The 21,078-nt window shown below is 49.2% G+C and overlaps 1 protein-coding gene across 4 annotated transcripts in view; it reads left to right on the plus strand.

Annotated features, from left to right (window-relative positions):
* AP1G1 (adaptor related protein complex 1 subunit gamma 1) overlaps window positions 1-21,078 on the plus strand; it is a 65,329-nt gene that overhangs the window by 21,292 nt on the left and 22,959 nt on the right. For all 4 annotated transcript variants that reach the window (XM_077288566.1, XM_077288567.1, XM_077288564.1 and 1 more), the window contains exons 3-9: window positions 2,548-2,672; window positions 10,340-10,481; window positions 10,665-10,761; window positions 10,880-10,956; window positions 12,948-13,043; window positions 13,368-13,448; window positions 20,223-20,321. In XM_077288566.1, coding sequence (XP_077144681.1) covers window positions 2,548-2,672; window positions 10,340-10,481; window positions 10,665-10,761; window positions 10,880-10,956; window positions 12,948-13,043; window positions 13,368-13,448; window positions 20,223-20,321 — 717 coding nt within the window. The remainder of the gene's footprint in view (window positions 1-2,547; window positions 2,673-10,339; window positions 10,482-10,664; window positions 10,762-10,879; window positions 10,957-12,947; window positions 13,044-13,367; window positions 13,449-20,222; window positions 20,322-21,078) is intronic.

A 21,078-nucleotide genomic window follows, 5' to 3' on the forward strand; every position in this document is an offset into this window, starting at 1 on the left:
CTAACTTTAGCCGCAACCCTAGTCCTAACTTTAGCCCCAACCCTAACCCTAAATTTAGCCCCAGCCCTAACCCTAAATTTAGCTCCAACCCTAACCCTAAATTTAGCCCCAACCCTAACCCTAAATTTAGCTCCAACCCTAACCCTAAATTTAGCCCCAACCCTAACCCTAACCCTAGCCCTAACCCTAGCCCTAACCCTAATTTTAGCCCCAACTCTTCTCTCCTGCCGGCCGGCAGATGGCAGCAGAGAGCGGGCGCACTGCGCATGCGCCCGCCATTTTCTTTCTATAGGAAGAAGCCGGCCGGCAGGAGAAGACACAGGAGGACCCAGGGACACCGGTAAGTATGATAGGGTCCCCGAATCCCCCTATTTCTCTGTCCTCTGATGTGCGATCACATCAGAGGACAGAGAATTACACATCACTTTTTTTTTTTTTTTTGCGGTCGCCGGCAAACAGTTAATTACCGGCGATCGCAAAACAGGGGTCGGTAAAAACCGACCCCGATCATGTTCTTTGGGGTCTCGGCTACCCTCAGCAGCCGAGACCCCAAAGATCTCCCAGGTGGCGGGCGCACTGCGCGTGCGCCCGCCATTTTTAAGATGGCGGCGCCCATGGGGAACCACGAGGAGCACCGGGGGAGACAGGTGAGTATTGGGGGGGGCATCGGGGGCGACCGGGGACCCCATTTCTCTGTCCTCCGATGTGCGATCACATCGGAGGACAGAGAAATTAAATGGGAAATTGCGTTTTTTGTTTTTTTTTCCGATCGCCGGTAAACGGTTAATTACCGGCGATCGCAACTCGGGGGTCGGTAAAAAACCCCCGAATCATGTTCTCTGGGGTCTCTGCTACCCCCGGTAACCGAGACCCCAGAGAAAATCCGACTCTGGGGGGCGCTATTCACTTTTTCCACAGCGCCGTTAATTAACGGCGCTGTGGTTTAAGTACCCTTAGCGGCCGCCGTTAAAAGGCGTATCGGCGGTCGTTAAGGGGTTAATAATAGATCGTCTTTTTGACTAATATAACAATACTAAAGGTATTGTAGTATATGGAGCAAGTGATTGCAGGTTCAAATCCCCTAAGGAGAGGACCAAAAAAGTACCGTATTTTCCGGCGTATAAGACGACTTTTTAACCCCTCAAAATCTTCTTAAAAGTCGGGGGTCGTCTTATACGACGGGTACAGATAAAATGTGCATATGGTGGGTGGGGGGGGGAGTGGTCCCGATGACTAAGACAGGGGGCGTCTCACAGTAAAGTGTGAGTGGAGTATATCCCCCATTACCTCATTGCGGCAGCGTGGGGGTCTCTGTGCTGGGAGCGGCAGCTCCTCTTCGTGCCGTGGGTGCTCTGTGCTGTGGGGCGGCGGCGCATCTTCGTGCCGTGGGTGCTGTGGGGCGGCGGCGACGCATCTTCTTGCAGCGTCGGGGCTTCTCCAGCATCTCCTCCAGGCCCGGAGGCACCGGCAGCCCCATTGCTTTGATGCGGTGGCCTCCGGGAAAATGGCCGCTGCTCAGATTCAGATCTCATCTCCCGAGGTCTCGGGAGACGAGATCTGAATCTGAGCATGCGCCGCCCCCAGCGGCCATTTTCATTGCATCACAGCAATGGGGCTGCCGGACTGCCTCCGGGCCTGGAGGAGATGCCGGAGAAGCCCTGACGCTGCAAGAAGATGCGCCGCCGCCGCCCCACAGCACCCACGGCACAGAGCACCCACGGCACGAAGAGGAGCTTCCGCTCCCAGCACAGAGACCCCCACGCTGCCGCATTGAGGTAATAGGGGGATATACTCCACTCACACTTTACTGTGAGACGCCCCCTGTCTTAGTCATCGGGACCACTCCCCACGGCAAAAGGCACATATTCACCGGCCCTATAAGATGACATACGGCGTATAAGAAGACCCCCGACTTTTAAGAAGATTTTATATTTTAACTGGAAAAGTTGGGGGGTCCTCTTATACGCCCAGTCGTCTTATATGCCGGAACATACGGTAAGTGAAAGGGAATAAAGATTTTACAACTGTAAGAAAAAAAATTATAAAAGTTTGAATCACTTTACTTTATCAAGTTCAAGAAACAAAAAAAAGTATAAGAAAGTTTAAGTTAATAATAAAAAATAAAATATAGCTAAACAACTTAATGTAAAAAAAAGTGTCCAGATATGCTTTTGTCTCTCTAATGTCACATACCCCTCTTCACCCACCAAAAAAATTTTTCATAAAAAATGAAAACATAATTTGTGCCTCAAAATGGTACCAGTAAAAACAGTAGCTCTCCATTAAAAAAATTAAAAATAAAGCCCATTACACATCTGTTGAAAAATGAAAAAAAAGGGGAGGAAACCCAAGTGTACACATGTAGCAGAGGATTGTGCATTCATCAGGGGCGCCCACTCTTATTTTTAAGCCTTTTGTTCTTCGGTTCATCACCTGTCGGATTGTTTGCCCTACGATCCACTTTGTGTTCGTTGCAGCTTTGCTCCCACATTTTTCCTCGAGGGATGACACAGACCCTGAATTGAATTGTTTGTTTTTCCTCTGCAGCTCGAGTGCTTGAAGCTCATCGCCTCTCAGAAATTCACAGACAAGAGGATCGGTTACCTGGGTGCTATGCTCCTGCTGGATGAAAGACAAGATGTCCACCTGCTGATGACCAACTGCATTAAGAAGTAAGGCCTAAAACAGGGGAGCGACCATTGGCTGATTGCTGCAGTCATCTCCTAACGCACATCTGCCCAGGGCCCGCTGAGATCAGTAGTACCCCACCACCGGCACTGATTACACGGGCTGTCTCTATGATGGGCTGTGCATATGTGAATCCCCCTACATGTGATGCTGTTCATAGCTTTCAGGATGTGACGCACTGGTGGTCCGTGCTGGACTGGAAGCCATGCTGTGAATGTTCTTTTGTCACTTCACCGCTGCGGCCTGTGTTTGGCTGCAGCAGTCAGGAGACTAGAATAGCACCTCATCGGATATTTGATCGTGGCACGGATCAGTTTCCTCCTAGCACGTTTCTAACCGATGGGGCATGCTGCAGATTTGCAAGTATCAGACCTTTCAACTCCTGTCACCATCACCAGACATGTCGTTTAACCCCTTCACCCCCGGAGCTTTTTTCCTTTTAGTTTTTCGCTCCCCTCCTTCCCAGAGCCATAACTTTTTTATTTTTCCGTCAATATGGCCATGTGAGGGCTTATTTTTTGCGGGACGAGATGTATCTTTGAACGACATCATTTGCTTTACCATGCCGTGTAACAGAATACGGGAAAAAAATTCCAAGTGTGATGAAATTGCAAAAAAAGTGCAATCCCACACTTGTTTTTTGTTTGGCTTTTTTGCTAGGTTCACCAAATGCTAAAACTAACCTGCCATTATGATTCTCCAGGTCATTACGAGTTCATAGACACCTAACATGTCTAGGTTATTTTTTATCTAGGTGGTGGGAAAAAATTCCAAAGTTTGCAAAAAAAAAAAAAAAAAAAAGCGCAATTTTCCGATACCCGTAGCATCTCGAATTTTCATGATCTGCGGTCAGGTGAGGGCTTATTTTTTGTGTGCCAAGCTGGCGTTTTTAATGATAGCATTTTGGTGTAGATACGTTCTTTTGATCGCCCGTTATTGCATTTTAATGCAATGTCGCGGCGACCAAAAAAACGTAATTTTGGCGTTTTGATTTTTTTTCTCGCTACGCCATTTAGCGATCAGGTTAATCCTTTGTTTTTATTGATAGATCGGGCGATTCTGAACGCGGCGATACCAAATATGTGTATGTTTGATTTTTTTTTTTTATTGTTTTATTTTGATTGGGGCGAAAGGGGGGTGATTTGAACTTTTATATATTTTTTTTATATTTTTAAACACTTTTTTTTTTTAATTTTGGCATGCTTCAATAGCCTCCATAGGAGGCTAGAAGCATGCACTACACGATCGCCTCTGCTACATAGAGGTGAAGTACAGATCACCTCTATGTAGCAGAAATCCAGGTGTACTTTGAACGCCAACCACAGGGTGGCGCTCAAAGCAATCGGCCATCAACAACCATAGAGGTCTCAAGGAGACCTCTGGTTGTTATGGCAATGCACCGCTGACCCCCGATCATGTGATGGGGGTCAGTGGTGCGAGCACCTCCGGCCGCGCGGCCGGGAGCGCTAGTTAAATGCCGCTGTCAGCGCTTGACGGCGGCATTTAACTAGTTAATGGGCGCGGGCGGATCGCGATTCCGCTCGCGCTCATTGCGCGCACATGTCAGCTGTACAAAACAGCTGACATGTCGCGGCTTTGAGGTGGGCTCACCGCCGGAGCCCACCTCAAAGCAGGGGATCTGCCAGCTGACGTACTATTCCGTCAGCTGGCAGAAAGGGGTTAAGGACAGACATACCCGTGGTCATCATATTTTTAAGTTTTCACATCAGAGCGACGTCTCATTAACCCCTTCCCGACCCATGACGCCTATGCGGCGTCATGGAATGATCGCATCCCTGCAGATCGGGTGAAAGGGTTAATTCCTATTTTACCCGATCTGCAGGGAGAGGGGGAGTTGTACTTCAGCCTAGGGGGGGTGGCTTTGCCCCCACGTGGCTACGATCGCTCTGATTGGCTGTTGAAAGTGCAACAGCCAATCAGAGCAATTTGCAATATTTCACCTATGAAAATGGTGAAATATTGCAATCCAGCCATGGCCGATGCTGCAATAGCATCTGCCATGGCTGGAAATCATGTACTGGCCCCCCCCACCGCCCCCGATCTCCTCCCCAGTCGTCCGTTCTCTCAGGTACCCCCCTCCGTCCCCCTGTTCGCTCCCCCGTGCTCCTGTCCGCTCCCCCGTGCTCCTGTCCGATCCCCCCGTCCTCCGATTCCCCCCCCCCTGTGCTCCGATCCACCCCCCCACCACCCCCTCATACTTACCGATCCTCCCGGTGTCCGGCCGCCATCTTGGAAAATGGCGGGCGCATGCTCAGTACGCCCGCCGAATCTGCAGGCTGGCAGATTCGTTACAGGTACATTTTGATCGCTGTGGTAGGTTCTACCACAGCGATCAAAATAAAAAAATAATAAATAAACCCCCCCCTTTATCACCCCCATAGGTAGGGACAATAATAAAATAAAGAAAATATTTTTTTTTCTTTTACCACTAGGGTTAGGGTTAGAACTAGGGGTAGGGTTAGGGGTAGGGTTAGGGTTAGGGGTAGGGTTATGGCATGTGCACACAGAGCGGATCGGCCGCGGATCCGCAGCGGATCGGCCGCGGATCCGCAGCGGATCTGCAGCGGATTGGCCGCGGATCTGCAGCGGATTGGCCGCGGATCTGCAGCGGATTGGCAGCGGATCGACCGCGGATCCGCAGCGGATCGGCCGCGGATCCGCAGCGGATCGGCCGCGGATCCGCAGCGGATTGGCCGCGGATCTGCAGCGGATTGGCCGCGGATCCGCAGCGGATTGGCAGCGGATTGGCAGCGGATCCGCAGCGGATCCGCAGCGGATTGGCCGCGGATCTGCAGCGGATTGGTCGCGGATCCGCAGCGGATTGGCAGCGGATTGGCCGCGGATCCGCAGCGGATTGGCCGCTGCGAATTCGAAGCAGTTTTCCATCAGGTTTACAGTACCATGTACACCTAAGGAAAACCAAATCTGCTGTGCCCATGGTGCGGAAAATTCCGTGCAGAAACGCTGCATTGTATTTTCCGCAGCATGTCAATTCTTTGTGCGGATTCCGCAGCGGTTTACACCTGTTCCTCAATAGGAATCCGCAGGTGAAATCCGCACAAAAAAACACTGGAAATCTGCTGTAAATCCGCAGGCAAAACGCAGTGCCTTTTACCTGCAGATTTTTCAAAAATCGTGCGGAAAAATCTCACACGAATCCGCAACGTGGGCACATACCCTTAGGGTTAGGGTTGGAATTAGGGCTAGGGTTGGAAATAGGGTTAAGAATAGGCTTGTGGTTAGGGTTACGGATAGGGTTAGGGGTGTGTTGGGATTAGGGTTACGGTTGGGATTAGGGTTAGGATTAGGGTTGGAATTAGGGTTACGGTTGTGTTGCGGTTAGGGTTGTGGTTAGGGGTGTGTTGGGGTTAGGGTTGTGATTAGGGTTATGGCTACAGTTGGGATTAGGATTAGGGGTGTGTTGGGGTTAGTGTTGAAGTTAGAATTGAGGGGTTTCCACTGTTTTAGGCACATCAGGGGTCTCCAAACGCAACATGGCGCCACCATTGATTCCAGCCAATCTTGCGTTCAAAAAGTCAAATGGTGCTCCCGCCCTTCCAAGCCCCGACGTGCGCCCAAACAGTGGTTTACCCCCACATTTGGGGTACCAGCGTACTCAGGACAAACTGGGCAACAACTGTTGGGGTCCAATTTCTCCTGTTACCCTTGCAAAAATAAAAAATTACTTGCTAAAACATAATTTTTGAGGAAAGAACAATTATTTTTTATTTTCACGGCTCTGCGTTATAAACTTCTGTGAAGCACTTGGGGGTTGAAAGTGCTCACCACACATCTAGATAAGTTCCTTCGGGGGTCTAGTTTCCAAAATGGGGTCACTTGTGGGGTGTTTCTACTGTTTAGGCACATCAGGGGCTCTGCAAATGCAATGTGACGCCCGCAGACCATTCCATCAAAGTCTGCATTTCAAATGTCACTACTTCCCTTCCGAGCCCTGACTTGTGCCCAAACAGTGGTTTACCCCCACATATGGGGTATCAGCGTACTCACAACAAACTGGGCAACAAATATTGGGGTCCAAATTCTCCTGTTACCCTTGTGAAAATAAAAAATTGCTTGCTAAAACATCTTTTTTGAGGAAAGAAAAATGATTTTTTATTTTCACGGCTCTGCGTTGTAAACTTCTGTGAAGCACTTGGGGGTTGAACGTGCTCACCACACATCTAGATAAGTTCCTTGGGGGGTCTAGTTTCCAAAATGGGGTCACTTGTGGGGGGTTTCTACTGTTTAGGCATATCAGGGGCTCTGCAAACGTAACATGATGCCCGCAGACCATTCCATCAAAGTCTGCATTCCAAAACGTCACTACTTCCCTTCCGAGCCCCGGCATGTACCCAAACAGTGGTTTACCCCCACATATGGGGTATCAGCGTACTCAGGAGAAACTGGACAACAACTTTTGGGGTCCAATTTCTCCTGTTACTCTTGCAAAAATAAAAAATTCTGGGCTAAAAAAATATTTTTGAGGAAAGGAAACACATTTATTATTTTCACGGCTCTGCGTTATAAACTTCTGTGAAGCACTTGGGGGTTCAAAGTGCTCACCACACATCTAGATAAGTTCCCTTGGGGGTCTAGTTTCCAAAATGGAGTCACTTGTGGGGAGTTCCTACTGTTTAGGCACATCAGGGGCTCTGCAAACGCAACCTGACGCCCGCAGAGCATTCCATCAAAGTCTGCATTTCAAAACGTCACTACTTCCCTTCCGAACCCCGACGTGTGCCAAAACAGTGGTTTACCCCCACATATGGGGTATCATCGTACTCAGGAGAAACTGGAAAACAACTTTTGGGGTCCAATTTCTCCTATTACCCTTGGGAAAATAAAAAATTGTGGGCTAAAAAATCATTTTTGAGAAAAGAAAAATTATTTTTTATTTTCATGGCTCTGCGTTATAAACTTCTGTGAAGCACTTGGGGGTTCAAAGTGCTCACCACACATCTAGATTAGTTCCTTGGGAGGTCTAGTTTCCAAAATGGGGCCACTTGTGCTGGAGCTCCAATGTTTAGGCACACAGGGGCTCTCCAAACGCGACATGGTGTCCGCTAATGATTGGAGCTAATTTTCCATTCAAAAAGCCAAATGGCGTGCCTTCCCTTCCGAGCCCTGCCGTGCGCCCAAACAGTGGTTTACCCCCACATATGGGGTATCATCGTACTCAGGACAAACTGGACAACAACATTTGGGGTCCAATTTCTCCTATTACCCTTGGGAAAATAAAAAATTCTGGGCTAAAAATCATTTTTGAGGAAAGAAAAATTATTTTTTTATTTTCACGGCTCTGCGTTATAAACTTCTGTGAAGCACCTGGGGGTTATAAGTGTTTACTATGCATCTAGATAAGTTCCTTGGGGGGTCTAGTTTCCAAAATGGGGTCACTTGTAGGGGAGCTCCAATGTTTAGGCACACAGGGGCTCTCCAAACGCGACATGGTGTCCGCTAACGATTGGAGCTAATTTTCCATTCAAAAAGTCAAATGGCACGCCTCCCCTTCCGAGCCTTGCCGTGCACCCAAACAGTGGTTTACCCCCACATGTGAGGTATTGGTGTACTCAGGAGAAATTGCCCAACAAAATTTAGGATCCATTTTATCCTGTTGCCCATGTGAAAATGAAAAAATTGAGGCTAAAATAATTTTTTCGTGAAAAAAAAGTACTTTTTCATTTTTACGGATCAATTTGTGAAGCACCTGGGGGTTTAAAGTGCTCACTATGCTTCTAGATAAGTTCCTTGGGGGGTCTAGTTTCCAAAATGGGGTCACTTGTGGGGGAGCTCCAATGTTTAGGCACACGGGGGCTCTCCAAACGCGACATGGTGTCCGCTAAAGATTGGAGCCAATTTTTCATTGAAAAAGTCAAATGGCGCTCCTTCCCTTCCGAGCCCTGCCGTGCGCCCAAACAGTGGTTTACCCCCACATATGAGGTATCAGCGTACTCAGGACAAATTGGACAACAACGTCCGTGGTCCAGTTTCTCCTTTTACCCTTGGGAAAATAAAAAATGTTTTGCTAAAATATCATTTTTGTGACTAAAAAGTTAAATGTTCATTTTTTACTTCCATGTTGCTTCTGCTGCTGTGAAACACCTGAAGGGTTAATAAACTTCTTGAATGTGGTTTTGAGCACCTTGAGGGGTGCAGTTTTTAGAATGGTGTCACTTTTGGGTATTTTCAGCCATATAGAACCCTCAAACTGACTTCAAATGTGAGGTGATCCCTAAAAAAAATGGTTTTGTAAATTTTGTTGTAAAAATGAGAAATCACTGGTCAAATTTTAACCCTTATAACTTCCTAGCAAAAAAAAAATTTGTTTCCAAAATTGTGCTGATGTAAAGTAGACATGTGGGAAATGTTATTTATTAACTACTTTGTGTCACATAACTCTCTGGTTTAACAGAATAAAAATTCAAAATGTGAAAATTGCGAAATTTTCAAAATTTTTGCCAAATTTCCGTTTTTTTCACAAATAAACTCAGAAATTATCTACCTAAATTTACCACTAACATGAAGCCCAATATGTCACGAAAAAACAATCTCAGAATCGCTAGGATCCGTTGAAGCGTTCCTGAGTTATTACCTCATAAAGGGACACTGGTCAGAATTGCAAAAAACGGCAAGGTCATGAAGGGGTTAATTGCAGAGGGCAAATAATCTGCAGACAGCTGAAGCTGAATCCCATGGTGGCCGCTCTTCATGTTTTCATTCCCAGCGCAGCCAAATGAATGCGCTAAATCGCTCTACTTGTCCATTGTTGTCGTTCCTAGCTCTCATTTCTGTGCACGATTATAGGTAGGAGACGAGACTAAGAGCCGGGGCTGTAACTGGAGAAAGTAAGATCTAGTGACATGCAACACTGGAAAGGGAGCTTAAAAAAAGTGCAGCAAATAGCAAAATTTCTACTGTAAAATATACAGAGAGCAGCTGACCTATAGAGGATCCGTGCAGTGTATATTGTACGCTGCTTGCATGTTTTAGGTTTGTAGATTTTTTTTTTTATATATTAATTTTGCCTAGTTACCTGCATCTTGAGAAAGAATCACAGAGATGAGATTAAATAAATGCATTCATGGTCTATCCCTTCTCCTGAATTCAGTGGGAAAACCCGCTAAAAGGGGGCCACATTGGAGATGGGATCCCCCCCCATCCCTAATGACAGGTGCACTTCTACAATGCAGCATTGAGCCCCAGGGTAGATGTGGTTCAGTATCTTTACGCTGCGCTGCTTGGTCACATCATGACCTGTCTGCGTTTGGTATTGGGAAGCTTGTAATCTTGTTTTTTTTTTTTTTTTTTTTTTTTTTTTTTTTGCCTCGCTGTATAAATATCCTCTGATTTGTGTACAATTGTTTACCCCACGGGTGATATCATTCTATGTGGGTGGTCTATGGAGAAAACAGCAGCGGCTGAGTAATCGCTCCCGCTCCTGCGCCTCTGCTGTTCTCTGGCTCTAAGATGAACTTTCATTAAAGCTGTAACACAAGGATGTGATTATTGGGGTCTGCGTGCATCATCCCACTGGTGATAGACAGCACATCACAGTCGGCGAATACTCAGTGGTTGTCCCTCGTACACATGCACGCTCGGTTACTGTAACCTATATCCTTCTCTCTTGTAGTGACCTAAATCACAGCACTCAGTATGTGCAGGGTCTGGCGCTGTGCACGCTGGGCTGCATGGGATCCTCAGAGATGTGCAGAGACCTTGCAGGGGAGGTAGAGAAACTTCTGAAAACGTCCAATTCCTACCTGCGGAAGAAGGTAAGTGCACAGAGCGCTCATCGTTGTGGACGGGTTCCGAAAATGCAAGTTCAGATGAGGGCAGACTTGTAGCATGCACAGTCTACAGAGCCGTGGCATGCTGGGAGCTGTAGTATTGCAGCAGCTAGGCTGGCCACCGCCATATTAGGGAATTTGCCATTTGCTCTGTACTTGTCTCTGCAGGCCGCATTATGTGCAGTTCACGTCATCAGGAAGGTCCCAGAGCTTATGGAAATGTTTCTACCTGCTACTAAAAACCTGCTGAACGAGAAAAACCACGGTATGTGCGAGCGACATGATGACATGTGTGGCGATTACTCAGGTGCCTATATTCCTGCGTTACTTTCAGTACCTTTTATTTCATTTTAGTACATTTTATTTTCATGGCTTTTTTACAGGAGTGCTGCATACCTCCGTGGTGCTCCTGACAGAGATGTGTGAGCGGAGCCCCGACATGTTGACACATTTTAGGAAGGTAGGTAGCCTGTCTTTATTTTTATTGCTGGCTCTGGTACTTTTCATCTTGGCAAGATCGTCCTCTCTAAAAGCCTTTGGGGCAGATTTAGTAACTTCTTATCACTCTATGATGGATATGTCTGGTAAGTTAAAGGGAACCTGTCACCCCCCCCCCCCCCCCCCCCAGGCGTTTTTAACTAAAAGAGCCACCTTGTGCAGCAGTAATGCTGCATTCTGACAAGGTGGCTCTTTTAGTTCTGGGTGCTGTAACTGCAGAAATAATCCGTTTTGTAATTTGTCCTAAATACCTTTCTTCTGTCCTGGAGGCAGGCCTTTCCCCCCTGCTGCAGACACCACACAGCCGTCACTCACGTCTTCTTGGCGCCGGGTGCCGCCTCCTCAGCGCTGTTTTGAAATGAGCCGGCGCCTGCGCTCTTTTGTCATGCTTTGGGCAGGCGCACTGAGCGCTGCCCGTCCTCTGTCCTCATATGCAGTCTAGCTGACTGCGCCTGTGTGGCCGCCCTGCCTATGAATCCCAGCCCCGCAATGTGAATAAATCAGGAGACACTGCAGGGCTGGGATTCACAGGCAGGGCGGCCGCACAGGCGCAGTCAGCTAGACTGCATATGAGGACGGGCAGCGCTCACTGCACCTGCCCAAGGCAGGAGAAAAGAGCGCAGGCGCCGGCTCATTTCAAAACAGCGCTGAGGAGGCGGCGCCAAGAAGATTTGAGTGACGGCTGTGTGGCGTCTGCAGCAGGGGGGGGAAAGGCCTGCCTCCAGGACTGAAGAAAGGTATTTAGGACAAATTACAAAACAGATTATTTCTGCAGTTACAGCACCAATAACTAAAAGAGCCACCTTGTCAGAATGCAGCATTACTGCTGCACAAGGTGGCTCTTTTAGTTAAAAACGCCTGGGGGGGTGACAGGTTCCCTTTAACGCCCCATAAGGGATATATAGTGCTTTTCTAGCTGCAGGAGCCCAGCTAATACCACGGGGGAGGTAAGTTTAAGCCACTAGGTACCTTGGTTAATAGTGACCGCAGCATGTAGGCCGTTAGTGAGGGAGGAAGCTCCCTCTGTCGTCGGCCTACTGGCCCATTCATCCTGGCGTTCCCAAATGCATTGCCATTGCTGTTGGGAGTCTAACAGGGACCCCATTGCTGCCCTCTGCCCCCCCAAAAAAAACTTTAGTTTTTTAGTAACCCAAAGTGGTATCATTTTAAAAATACATTTTATCTTACTAAAAAAAGACTGTCCTTAAGGGGTTAATTTTACCTTAAGCTTAGTAATATACTACTATTACCCTCTGTATGATCGGTCTGATGCAGCTTTTCCTTATGTCATGTTTTGGTTGGCACCAAAATAATGCTGCACCCCATTAATCTGGGGGTATATTTTATAAGACACTTCTGTATGTGTACTGTAGGTGAGTGATACGGATTGTGGTGTATGCTATATATGAGGGTTGTGCTGCCTGTAATGCTATATACATGTACGGACAGCACAGCGCAGGCTCCGCTGTTGCCTCTTCCTAACACCTGCTTCCTGTCTTTTGCTCTCTGCCTTTTTCGGATCCTGCGGTTAGAATGAGAAGGTAAGCGTCATTAGATGTTTGTCTATTTAATCATAGAAATAAAATCTTCCCCCTGCACTGTGTTTTATCACTAAACTTTTCCCCTTTGCACTGATTATTACTTTGCCTCTCTTGTGATGCCGTAGCGCAGAACTCTCCAGCCTGGGTCTCTGTAGCCGTTGCAGGACTTCAACTCCTAGCGTGGCCTACAAGCCACAGCTGTCAGGACATTCTGAGAGTTGTCGTTTTGCAGCAGCTAGAGAGCTGCAGGTTGGAGACCATTGCTGTAGTGTAACACGGGCTGTGTAATTCTGGCTCCAGGGGCCCCGTAGTAGCTTTGTAGTGTCCAGTTTGCACATCGGTGACCGTATTGTGTGTGTTTGGTGGGAGAGCATTGGCTTGGGGTTGTTAACGCTGTCCTCTATTTCCACAGCTAGTTCCTCAGCTCGTGCGTATCCTTAAGAATCTCATCATGTCAGGGTACTCTCCTGAGCACGACGTGTCTGGCATCAGTGACCCTTTCTTACAGGTGAGCATGAACTTGCCAGGAGGTCGGCCGGCTTCTAATCTTACATTATTGGCACTGATATAGAGAGGGTAGGATGCGGGGACTCGGACTGTGAGTAATTGTACCAAGAGTATAAAAGCAAGCGGTTTAGGCTTCTAGTCACCTTGCCATCTTTTTTTTTTCTGCTTTCATCTGTGTCATTGGTAGACATAGAAATTTTGGGCTAATGCTGTTGCCACAATGAGGTGGACGACGGCAAGCCGTGGCATCTCTTTGGCAGCATCGTGCAATACGGGATCCTGCAGCATCTAACATTTAATTATTTTTTTCCTTGATGTCTTCTAGGTCCGAATACTGAGACTTCTCAGGATTCTTGGTCGAAACGACGATGACTCTAGCGAAGCAATGAATGACATCTTGGCCCAGGTCTGTGGATGCAGCAGAGTCGTAGCTGCCTTATTAAGTCTGCTTTATGTTTTGAAATTGAATTATAGGGTTATTCTCAATATTAAGTCATCGCCGTTACACAGAAGGGGCAGTAACGTAAAAGTTTGTTGAGAGTCTGACCCCAAATGATCTGGATAATCAAGCTTTTAAATTTCCTGTTGGATTGCTACCTCTCCATTCTTATGTATCCATTCTATAGGACTGTTGGAGATAACCAAGTATAACACTTGGCTTTTTTCCTGGCAGTCTGATAGAAAAGAAATAAAGCGGTGGCGCATTTATGGCTATGGCTTCATACTGACAGTTCGGTTCTCCAGATCGGTGCAGAGTCTCACAGTAGGACTTTTCACTAATTTGCAAGTTATTATAACTTTTAATGTTGGGAATGTCCCTTAAAAAAAGAGAAATATATTTGTGTCTATATAATCTCCCTTCCTACACTATATACATATAAATACATTCAGCGCCGCTCCATGTGCTGGGATAGTTAGAGAAGCAGTTGCCACACACCTCTGGTATTGCTTATGTCTCAGGGAAGGATCCGATGGGTTGCAATCAGCGCGTCTGACCCTTTACCCAATTGAGGATTAGTCTGTCTCACTGTCCTCACGTGTATGGGATTGTCAGGGGATCCCAGGATCGGCTTGTATACGAGTTCTTAATAATGGCATTTTCTCCTTCGCCACATTGGGGGACACAGGACCATGGGTGTTATGCTGCTGTCTCTAGGAGGCTGACACTAAGTTGAGACAAAAAAGAGTTACCTCCTCCCCTGCAGTATACACCATCATGCTGGCTTCCAGAGACCCAGTTCAAGCTTAGTGTCCGTAGGAGGCACACTGATTTTAAACCTTTCTATCCCGGACGAAGGGGGCGACGGATTCTTTCATGTTCCGATCTCCCCCGAACCAACAACAGGCGAGCACGGGAGTTTCACCTCTCCGTATCCTCTCCTGCGACGTGGGAAGCCACTGCCTGAGCTGATTTTTAGGGGCGACGGGCCCCTTCAAGGGCACCGATCTCCCCCCTCCCTTATCAGACGAGCACTGGAGTCTCACCTTCAGTATCCTCTTCTGCAGCCAGGCCTATTGCCGGACATTCAGCCCTGCCCACCAGGTTTTACCCTTGGCTGTTCAGAGGCACCTTACATTGTGGCGTCCGTGCAGCCCCCACTGCATCACCACTGAGAAAGCGGATGATGGAAGGAGGCGGACGGTTCCTCTCAACCCCCCTTTCATGGGGATGGTTGATAGAGGCTTCCCCCAACCCTGCACCGTCCTAATCCCCCAGGCACAGCTCACCAGATCCATGGAAAACATCTCTGACCGCTGGTGCAGCAGGCTTCTATGCTTTTTCTCCCCTTCTGTCGGGGTAAGTGCCATACCATTTGGGGGAGGGTCGGTCTCCCCAGCGGTTCCGGAGGGCTCCCTCTCCTTTTCAGGGTCTCCCCTAGGGTCCGGCGCTCCTCGGCCGCGCCGGGCCGAAGCCGCAAATTTAGTCCCCGGCTTCAGCCTAGTAGGCCGGTTCCCGATAGGCTCCGCCCCCCTTTTTTGCGTCATTCGGCGGCTCCGCCCCCTGGTCCTGGCGCTTCTCGCTCTCTGCGAGATTTCACTCACCAACCCCCGGCGGCCATCTTTCTTCTCTGCACGCCCCAGCTCCACGTGCAGAGCTCTGACTGCCGGCTGCGCTCCTCCAAGTGCAGCGCCCTGTCCGCTGGCTGTCTCTCCACCAGCACCGCCGCTCTTCCTCTCTCAGCGGGACACAGGACCACGGGTAAGGAGACGACGTTAGTTCTCCCTTGCAGCATCGCCCTCGCTTCCACAGCTTACAGGCCCTGTGCACTGTCTTTTACTTTAGCGTACACCATGTCCCAGTCAAGGACCAGAAAGATCACTAAGGTGCATACTACCTTTTTTACTATGTGTATCACCTGCCAGGCTCCTCTTCCTCGGCCTCAGAGTTCCTCCCTCTGCTCAGCCTGCGATGCCCCAGGTGCCCAGGAGCCCTCCGCCGCTACCGACCCCAGTGTATCTAGTCCCCCGGAGTGGGTGGCGTCCCTGTCAGTCTGTGGATTCGCTGGCCAAAGCGATTAAATCCCTTCAGGACCCCTCTGGGGAGCGGGGCCCTCTTTTTCCTGGGTTAAGAGATCCCTCCGTAACAGGGGAATCGTCGGCCAGCAGGGGCCGCTCTCACCGGAAGGAGGCACGGTCATCCAGAAAACGGATCCGCACTACCTCCCCTGAGCACTCGTCACACCAGTCAGCCTCTGGTAGCTCCACTTCTCGCTCACCCTCCCTAGAGGCCCGTAGCGATCACGACTCTGAGTATGAGTCTGATGCATCCTTAGACCCGGATGCTCCGGAGTTTAGGTCTACTGTCGACTCACTCATTGAGGCAGTCAATCATACACTAAAAGTGGACGATGATTCTAATTCTGCCCCGGACCATTCTGTTTCCTTTACGAGAAACAAGCATTTCCATAAGACGTTCGCCTCTCACCCAGATTTCCTGGATATAGTCAGGCGACACAGGGAGCGTCCGGATAAGCGTTTTACAGGCAAAAAGACTCTGGAGTCGAAGTATCCCTTTTTCCGCAGATCTTGTTAAAGATTGGACGGAATCTCCACAAGTAGATCCTCCGGTTTCGCGCTTGGCAACCAAAACTCTCCTATCCGTTCCTGACGGTGCTTCTATTAAGAGTCCCACAGAACGCCAGCTAGATTCCCTAGCTCGCTCAGTGTACGAAGCCTCGGGTTCTTCTCTATCTCCCTCCTTCGCTGCGGCGTGGGTTGCCAAGGCAATGGTTTACTGGGCGGATGCCCTCGCTAAATCCATTCAGGAACAGGAACTTCCTACTGAGGTGGCAGACCTGGCCAAACAAATTGCCATGGCTGGAGATTATGTGATGTATGCGTCCCTCGACACGGCGGACTGTGCAGCAACTGCAGCTTCTAACGCCATCACCATTAGGAGAGCTATCTGGCTCAGAGAGTGGCGCGCAGATTCCTCCTCAAAAAAGTCTCTGATTTCCCTTCCCTTTCAGAGCGGGCGTCTTTTCGGAGAAAAATTAGACCAGCTTATTTCCGACGCTACAGGAGGAAAGAGCAAGTTCCTCCCTCAACATAGGCCCAAAGCCGCTTTTCAGCGTCAACAATATTTTCGCTTTCGGCCCTTTCGCAGTAGCCCATTCTGGTCCAATTCTGCCCCCTCATCCAGATCAGAACGATCCGCTCGCCCAGATAGGGACTCTCGACCTTCCTTCAGGCCGAATCAGTCCTGGCGAGGAAAGCCTAGGCACCCCAGAACCAGAGGGTCCAGGCCTGCCAGATTCGCCTCGCAATGACTCGGGGTCTTTTCCAGTCGACACCTCCAAAGTTGGCGGACGTCTGCTTCTTTTTCAGCACGTCTGGCTCTCCGTCGTCCACGACGAATGGGTCAGGGATCTGGTGTCGTCTGGTTACAAACTAGAATTCTCCGCCTCCCCTCCAGCACGGTTTTTTCCCTCTCGTCTCCCAAGTTCGGGAGCTCATTCCGGCGCCCTTCACTGCGCCATCAAATCCCTCCGCCAAAGCGGGGTCATTGTTCCGGTTCCGGAACACGAGAGATTCAGGGGTTTCTACTCAAACCTCTTCGTCGTGCCGAAAAAGGACGGGACGGTACGCCCTATTTTGGACCTGAAGCTCCTAAACAAGTACGTAAAGGTACGGCACTTCAGGATGGAATCTCTCCGATCAGTCATCTCCTCTATGGAAAGAGGGGAGTTCCTAGCATCAATAGATATCAAGGATGCTTACCTTCACATCCCTATCTTCCCGCCACATCAAAAGTTTCTCCGTTTCGCCATCCTGGACGACCATTTTCAGTTCACAGCCTTACTCTTCGGTCTTGCCACGGCGCCCAGGGTATTTACAAAAGTCATGGCGGCTGTCATGGCTATTCTTCACTCTCGAGGAGTGGTCGTGTTGCCATACTTAGACGACCTCCTCATAAAAGGTCCGTCTTATCAGGCCTGTGAAGCAAGCGTCCGCATTACCTTGGATTCTCTTTCGCGCCTGGGCTGGCTAATCAACTCGGACAAGTCCTCTCCCATTCCTGCCCGACGGATTTCATTCCTAGGCATGATCCTGGACACATCGAGGGGACTGATCTTACTTCCTCGGTCCAAGGCCCAAGAGCTTCAGCAGGGAGCTCGGACGCTCTGTCACCCTCGTCCCCGGTCCATCCGTTTTGCCATGAAGATTCTGGGAAAGATGGTGGCCGCAATAGAAGCTGTTCCCTTCGCTCAACTCCATCTCCGCCCCTTACAACAGGCTCTGCTGGACATCTGGGACAGGAATCCCTTATCCCTCGATCGCCCATGCCCTCTGTCACCACGGATCAGGCAAGCCCTCACATGGTGGACTCTGGGATCCTCTCTCCTCCAGGGGAAGTCTTTTCTCCCGATCCGCTGGCTGGTGGTAACCACCGATGCCAGTCTCCTCGGCTGGGGAGCGGTTTTCCTACACCACTCTGCCCAGGGGCGTTGGACAATTCGGGAGTCGAGGCTCCCTATAAACATCCTGGAAATTCGTGCGATCAGACTCGCCCTGAGACGCTTTCATCCCCTGCTTGCGGGTCACCCAGTTCGAGTTCAATCGGACAACGTCACAGCCGTGGCGTATATAAACCATCAAGGGGGTACCCGCAGCAGGGCGGCGATGCAGGAAGTCTCCCACATTCTTCGTTGGGCCGAGGCCAACCACTCTACCATTTCCGCGGTGCACATTCCGGGCGTGGAGAACTGGGCGGCGGATTTTCTCAGCCGTCAGGGCCTCGCCTCGGGGGAGTGGGAACTTCATCCAGAGGTTTTCCGGCAAATCTGCCTTCGATGGGGAACCCCGGACGTGGATCTGATGGCGTCCAGACTGAACGCCAAAGTTCACAACTTCATAGCACGTTCTCGGGATCCCCAGGCCATTGGGGTGGACGCTCTGATATACCCGTGGCATCGTTTCCAACTTCCTTACGTGTTCCCTCCGCTTCCCTTACTACCAAAGGTGGTCCGAAAAATCAAGACGGAGGGGGTTCAGGTCATCCTTGTTGCCCCGGATTGGCCACGTCGCGCATGGTACGCAGAGCTCGTTCAGCTCGTGTCCGACGTTCCCTGGCGGTTACCAGACCGCCCAGATCTGCTTCGTCAAGGGCCGATCTTCCACCAGAGCTCAGGGGCCCTACGTTTAACGGCGTGGCTGTTGAAACCTGGATTCTAACCCAAGCCGGTTTCTCTCAGCAGGTCATTCCCACCATGATCAAAGCTCGCAAGACGTCCTCCGCTCGCATCTACCACCGTACCTGGAAGACCTACTTCTCGTGGTGCAGGCTCCGAAGTCGCCCTCCGCTTGCTTTCTCTATTCCTTCCATTTTGGATTTCTTGCAGTCCGGTTTAGATTCCGGCCTGGCACTGAGTTCCCTCAAGGGTCAGATCTCGGCTCTATCCGTGTTGTTTCAACGTAGGATCGCTGCCAACTTGCAAGTCAGGACCTTCATTCAGGGGGTCTCCCATGTGGTACCCCCCTACAGAATGCCGTTAGAGACCTGGGATCTCAATTTGGTCTTGAGTGTTCTTCAGGAACCTCCGTTTGAACCTCTTCAGGACGTGCCGCTACCTGTCCTCTCCTGGAAGGTTGCCTTTCTTGTGGCAGTGACATCTATCAGACGGGTCTCAGAATTGACTGCTTTATCCTGCCGGGCGCCTTTCCTTGCCTTCCACCAGGACAAAGTAGTTCTACGCCCATCTCCGGACTTTCTCCCTAAGGTGGTCTCATCTTTCCACCTTAACGAGGACATCATTCTTCCCTCTTTCTGTCCACAGCCAAAACACAGGGTCGAAAAGGCCCTTCATACCCTGGATGTGGTACGGGCCCTCAGGAGATACATTTCCAGAACTGCTCCTTTCCGCAAATCGGACTCCCTCTTTGTTCTCCCGGAGGGTCACAGAAAGGGTTTAGCGGCGTCTAAGGCCACGATAGCCAGATGGATTCGGTCTGCTTTCGAAGAATCCTATCGGGTCAGGGCCAGACCTGTCCCGGCGGGGATTAGAGCACACTCTACTCGGTCATTGGGTGCTTCCTGGGCCATCCGGCACCAGGCGACAGCGGAGCAGGTTTGCAAGGCCGCAACGTGGTCCAGCCTGCATACTTTTTCAAAGCACTACAATGTCCATATTCAATCTTCTGCGGATGCGGCCCTTGGCAGACGTATTCTGCAAGCGGCCGTAGCGCATTTATAGTCAGTTGGTACACGGAGTTTATTTGGTTGGTTTGTTTCCCACCCAGGGACTGGTTTTTGACGTCCCATGGTCCTGTGTCCCCCAATGTGGCGAAGGAGAAATAGGGATTTTTGTGTGTACTCACCGTAAAATCCTTTTCTCCGAGCCACTCATTGGGGGACACAGCACCCACCCTTTTAGCTTTATAGCTTGTTACCTTTTTGGTTCCTGACTGTCTTCGACATGTTATACTCTAATGTTAGGTATTGTACTGTTATTAATCTCCTACTGCTTTTGCACTGAACTGGGTCTCTGGAAGCCAGCATGAGGGTGTATACTGCAGGGGAGGAGCTAACTCTTTTTTGTCTCAACTTAGTGTCAGCCTCCTAGAGACAGCAGCATAACACCCATGGTCCTGTGTCCCCCAATGAGTGGCTCGGAGAAAAGGATTTTACGGTGAGTACACACAAAAATGCCTATTTAATAAGCAAATTTTTTTTCTGCAGGTTGCAACAAACACAGAGACCAGCAAAAACGTTGGCAATGCAATTCTGTATGAAACAGTCCTAACGATCATGGACATAAAATCAGAAAGTGGCCTGCGGGTATGTATCTGGGCAATCACGGTTATATTTCTGACACTTTACTCTTCCTCTAATATTCAGTAATGATGAGATTTCCATTCTTGTTTACTTCACACTCATATAAATGGTCCCTGAACTGATTGTTCTTAGGTAGAACAACTTTTGATTCTAGGAATAATAATCCTTTATGTTCTGTGCCTCCTATTTTAGTTTATTTTTTTACACTGGACCTTCTGTCAAATATTTTGCTTAATCCATTCATGGCACATGATGATCCTGCTGTCAGTCTGACAGTGGGATTTAGCACACGTGGGTGGGATTTGCGTCATTCCACTCTCCCTTTGGCGTGATCAGAGGGATCTGATGGGTTGTGATGTAAGACGAGGTTCTCCTGAAGACCCCTGTGCCTGTCATTACGATACTTTCTCCTTCGCCTCATTGGGGGACACAGACCGTGGGTGTTATGCTGCTTGGTGCCTGTCATTACGATACTTTTGTGAACGCTGGCTCGTGGCTTGCATTCATAGATCATTATTTCTGCTATGCATAGCGGTGCTGAAGCTATGTATAGCAAAAGCGATTAGATGATCGCAGCTTCAAGTATCCTAATGGGACTGTTAAAGTAAAAAGTGAAAAAATAAAAATATGAAGCAAAATAAAACCAGTTCAAATACCCCCACATAGCAAATTTTTTTTTTATGGTTTTATTTTCAATCACTGCATTCAGAAATGTTTTAACAAAATATAAATATAAAGTAAATTAATCCAATCGGTAAAC

This window comes from Ranitomeya variabilis, chromosome 2 (assembly GCF_051348905.1).
Source record: "Ranitomeya variabilis isolate aRanVar5 chromosome 2, aRanVar5.hap1, whole genome shotgun sequence".
Lineage (NCBI taxonomy): Eukaryota > Metazoa > Chordata > Amphibia > Anura > Dendrobatidae > Ranitomeya > Ranitomeya variabilis.